At 40.2% G+C, this 5,332-nt stretch overlaps 1 protein-coding gene across 1 annotated transcript; it reads left to right on the forward strand.

Moving 5' to 3' along the window:
• Positions 1-246: 246 nt before the first annotated feature.
• LOC127095453 (uncharacterized) lies at positions 247-2,819 on the forward strand. Its single transcript, XM_051034140.1, has 5 exons — positions 247-459; positions 588-690; positions 850-998; positions 1,224-1,651; positions 1,793-2,819. Exons 1-5 carry the CDS (start codon positions 247-249, stop codon positions 2,817-2,819), a joined length of 1,920 nt encoding a protein of 639 aa, XP_050890097.1.
• The last annotated feature ends 2,513 nt before the right edge of the window (positions 2,820-5,332 follow it).

Raw genomic sequence — 5,332 nt, forward strand, 5'->3', positions numbered from 1 at the left:
AGTTTGCGTTTACCCCCGACGACAACACCTATTGTTCCTTGTCACTGCACCCTCACTATGGTTTTCGGTGGGACAGAGAGATGGTAGGCGAAGACAACTTTGAATATTTGGGAGTATCTGGAATCGACCCAACAGGATGGGGAAGTAAATTCAGTAATGACGACTGAGTTTACAACTTTAAAGAGGATTTTGGCTTACATAGCCGAAAACAAACAACAATTGGCCTTAGAGGCCGAAGTCAAAAATATGGTTGTCAAAGCCAGTGAAATTTCTCAATCAATAGGTCCTGGGAAGGACTTTGACCCAGTGCCATCTGATAAAGGTCAGAATAAAGAGAAAGATCAGAGGCTCGATGTGATTTATGACGATGAGCCTTTGGGTTTCGAGAAGGATCCGCTAGCAACAAACATCAAGATGTTGGCTCAGGATCCCCTTGAAGAAGTAGACTTAGGAGAGGGGGTAATAAAAAGGCCAACTTACATCAGTGCCAACATTCATCCTCAACTCAAGATAGAAGTGGTCCAGTTACTGAGAGAGTTTAAAGATTTTTTCGCATCGGACTATGATGAAATGCTTGGTTTAAGCAGAGAGCTGGTCGAATTGAAACTGTCGATCAAGCCTGGGAAGAAGCATGTGAAATAGAACCCAAGACGATTTGCTCCATCAATACTGTCGAAGATCAAGGAGGAAGTTGAAAGGCTTCTCCGTTGTAATTTCATTTGCACGACCAAGTATGTATAATGGTTAGCTAACATTGTGACAGTTGTAAAGAAGAATGGCACTTTAAGGGTTTGCATAGATTTTAGAGATTTAAATACTGCAACCCCAAAAGATGAATATTCGATGCAGTGGAGGAAATATTAGTCGATTTTGCTGCAGGCTATGAATATTTAAGCATGCTTGATGGGTATTTTGGGTATAATCAAATATTTATTACTGAAGAGGATATCCCGAAAACAGCATTTTGTTGCCGCGGAGCCTTAGGCATCGACGAATGGGTAGTGATGCCTTTTGGTTTAAAAAATGTTGGGGCGACCTACCAAAGAGCGATGAATTCGACCTTCCATGATTTCATAGAAACTTTTAAGCAAATCTATATAGACAATATTGTTGTTAAGTCTATTTCAAGGAAGAATCACGTAGACCATCTTCAAATATCTTTCGAGAGAATGATAAAATATGGTCTGAAAATGAATCCTTTAAAATGCGTTTTTTGTGTGCAGGCTGGGGATTTCCTAGGTTTTGTGGTCCATAAAAAGGCGATCGAAATAAACCAGAATAAGACCAAGGTCATCATGGAAGTGAAAGCTCCATCGACGAAGAAAGGTTTGCAGTCACTCCTGGGCAACATCAATTTCCTAAGGAGATTCATCTCAAACCTTAGTGGGAAGACGCAAGCATTCTCGCCTTTGATTCGACTCAATAAGGAAGTGTTTGAATGGACGTTGGCTCAACAAGAAGCATTCGATAAGATTAAAGCATACTTGAGCCATCCACCAATCTTAACACCACCTTGCAGAAATAAAAGTATGAGATTGTATATATCTGCATCTGACAAAACCTTAGGGAGCATGTTAGCCCAGGAGGATGATAATGGTATCGAAAGAGACATTTACTACCTCAATAGAGTTTTAAATGATGTAGAAACTAGGTATAACATGATCGAAAAACTATGTTTATGCTTATATTTCTCATGTACAAAATTGAAACATTATATCAAACTTGTTGACGTTTATGTTTCATTATATTATGACGTTATTAAACATATGTTATCCAAACCAATTTTGCATAGTCGAATTGGGAAATGGGCGTTAGCATTAACTGAATTTTCTTTAACATACATGCCATTAAGAGCTGTTAAAGGGCAAGTGGTAGCAGACTTCATAGTCGACCATTCCATTGACGCAAACGCATTGAAATATGTCGAATTGGGACCATGGAAGTTATACTTCGATGGGTCTAGTCATAAAGATGGCACGGGCGTCAGGGTCGTAATTATTTCTCCTAACAAAATTCCAACAAAATTCCAGTATAAAGTAGAAGGTACTTGCTCAAACAATGAGGCTGAATACGAAGCCCTCATAGCAGGACTTGAAATGTTGTTGGAATTGGGGACAACTCGAGTTGAGATAATGGGAGACTCGGAGTTGGTCATAAAACAAATCACAAAGGAATATAGATGTGTTAAGGAGAATTTGATCATGTATTTCATAATCGCTAGTCTACTGTTAAAAAGGTTCGAAATGGTTTATATTCGACACATACCTCGACTAGAAAACCAAGTGGCTAACGATTTAGCTCAGATTGCATTCGGGTATAAAATTGCAAAGGAAAAGTTGCACAAAGTCATTGAAGTCAGGGGAAAGGTCGTGGCAACCAGATTAATGCCCCTAGATTTAGAAAAGACGAAGCTAGGATATACTGGTGAAGGAAATTTCGAAATATTGGCAATAGACAATTTGACGGATGAAGACTGGAGGAAGCCAATAGTGGTGTATCTGCAGAATCTAACGGTGTCTACTGATCGAAAAACCAGGTATGGAGTATTGAGTTATGTTCTTTTGGGTACGGAGTTGTTTAAGAAATCTCCTGAGGGAATTTTGCTTAAGTGCCTTTGTGAGTCAGAGGCGTATTTTGCCCTTTCGACTGTGCATCGTGGAGCGTGTGGGGCACACCAAATCGGTCATAAGATGAAATGGCGCTTATTTCACCGAGGGATGTATTGGCCTACCATGTTGAAAGACTGTATTGAATTTGCAAAGGGTTACCAAGAATGTCAGATGCATGCAGGCATACAGCACGTCCCTGCAAGTGAATAACATTCTATCATCAAGCCTTGGCCATTTAGGGGTTGGGCTTTAGATTTGATTGGGGAAATTAGACCTCCATCATCTAAAAGTCAAAGATATATATTGGTGGGAGCTGATTACTTTACAAAGTGGATCGAAACTATACCCTTGCCAAATGTGAACCAAGAGGATGTGATCGAATTTATCCAAAAGCACATTATTTATAGATTTGGAACCCCAGAGACGATTACAACGGATCAAGGATCAGTATTTACTGGTCGGAAAATGCAAGAATTTTCCAAAGAAATGGGTTTCAAATTGTTAACATCAACGCCCTATTATGCTTAGGCAAATGGACAAGTCGAAACTTCCAATAAAGTGGTCATTGGTTTGATTAAAAAGCATGTTGGGAAGAAGCATAGGAATTGACACAAAACCTCGGAACATATTTTATGGGCATGTCGTACCTCCTCCAAAGAGGCTACTAAGTCGACCCCCTTTCGCCTAACTTTTGACCATGATGTTATTCTACCAGTAGAAATTTACCTACAATCCATAAGGATTCAAAGGCAACATGAACTTCCAATAGAGTCATACTGGAGTATGATGTTGGATGATTTGGTTGACTTAGATGAGGAAAGCTTAAATGCCTTAGAATTGCTAAAATGACAAAAGAAGAGAATAAAAATATCTTATAATAAGAAAGTAAAAGTTAAAAGTTTTGCACCCGAAGACTTGGTCTGGAAAGTGATCCTTCCAATGGATCGAAAAGATAGAGCCTTGGGGAAGTGGTCCCCAAAGTGGGAAAGCCCTTTCCGTATTTTACAGATATTCTCTAATGGGGCCTATGAAATCGAAGAGCTTAGTGAAGATAAACGGATTCTAAGAGTAAACGGGAAATATTTGAAAAATATAAACCGATAATCCAACAGGTAAAAATAAGAAACGAATAATCATATAAATAAAACAAAGCCAATATGGTAAGAATGCCAAAATGGTTATATTGAAGTCATAGGCCCAAAAGACCAATATTCGTTACAAGGAAAATTTCATTACATTGCCAAATAGATAAAGAAGCACTAAAAATGGAGGTTGACTTTGATCTGAAGATACTTGGACTTAAGGAGCTCTAACCGTTTTTCGCACAAAGATCTCTTCGACCGTAGGAGTTTAACGTCAGACTCAAGTTGTCGAGCCTTTTTGACAAATTCCATGCCAAATGATAGCTCTTGAGCCATTAAAGCTTCGTCAAACTCAAAAAGTTGATTTTTGTTTTTTCCGGCATCAGAGATCTTTGCTTGAAGTTCTTCTATTTGTTTCCTCCAAGAAGCAATGTCACGGTTATGAGCTTCGACCTTGTCCTTGTTCTTCTGTTTGGTATATTCCAATCCCATTGCCATATTGGTGGATTCGGTGGCAGCAGCCTCAGAACCAGACTTCTTCTCTATTTCCCATGTGAGTTGAGGTAGCAACTTATGATCTGCAACAACTTGGTCGATCATAGTTCCTATCTCCAAAATAATGTTTTCCACTTCAGGAGAAGCTTCTAGTAGGTCGACTTGGCTGAGAAGAGCCTTTAGAGTCAAAGGGGCAGAGGGATTAACCAACAACAACAGAAATAAGTCACCTTTGAAAACTTTATCTTTGATCTTAGAAAGAAACTCGCCTACAGGAGTGCTTGAAGGTTAATCTTCAGACACTAAAGTGCTAAGGCTTTTGTCAGAAGAACTTTCCCTAGAGTTTAGCATAGCTTTCAAATACTCAAGGGGCTAGTTTTGTTTCAGGATAGCCAATTTTTCTACAGAAATGCCTCCGATACTACTCGATGAAACTCTGGCCGTTGGAACGTCAGCCATAATAGGAGTAATAGGAGTTTGAGTTGGAGCTTGCTCTTCGCCCGCATTAGCCTCTCCCCCTTTAAAGCCTTCGACATCATCAGGATTGGTGATGGGGTTTCCTTCATTCCCATCCCGCACAACCATATCTTCGACACCCCAACCTTCTCCCTGGGGATCATTCGCTCCTTCAGCTTTATGTAAATCAGCCCATGGGTTTTCTCGTCTTCAACTAACTCATCCTCAACCATGGGGTCTGGATTACCTCTAGCCTCATGTTCTTCGCTCGAATCGGTTTCGTGACCAGAGTTGCTGGTTTGAGAATGTTGAGTAGCAGTCTTTGGAGGTGAAGCGTAGAGGTCCCCAGATGGAGGTTGGTTAATTTCACTTATAGACCCCTTTTCAGATTATGGTCGATAAGTAGGTTCGCCAACGCTATTTAAAATATCGGGCGCAGAGACAAACGTGAAGGAGGTTATCTTCTTGGTTCGAACGATAGTGCTTGCACCACCCTAGAATCAATACGGTCAAAAATTATAAATGGCTAAAAGAGGTAAATAAGTTAAGTGAGGGAAGGAGAAGTGTGTTATACCTTATCACCTTCAACCCCAGGGCTGGAGTTATCGCTCTCACTTTGGGCCGCCGCTACCTTCGTCATCTCCTCGGGAGTAGGCTCTTGGATAATAATTGCAGCAGGCCTCTTCCTTG

Source organism: Lathyrus oleraceus, chromosome 6, assembly GCF_024323335.1.
Source record: "Lathyrus oleraceus cultivar Zhongwan6 chromosome 6, CAAS_Psat_ZW6_1.0, whole genome shotgun sequence".
In the NCBI taxonomy this organism is placed as follows: Eukaryota; Viridiplantae; Streptophyta; class Magnoliopsida; order Fabales; family Fabaceae; genus Lathyrus; species Lathyrus oleraceus.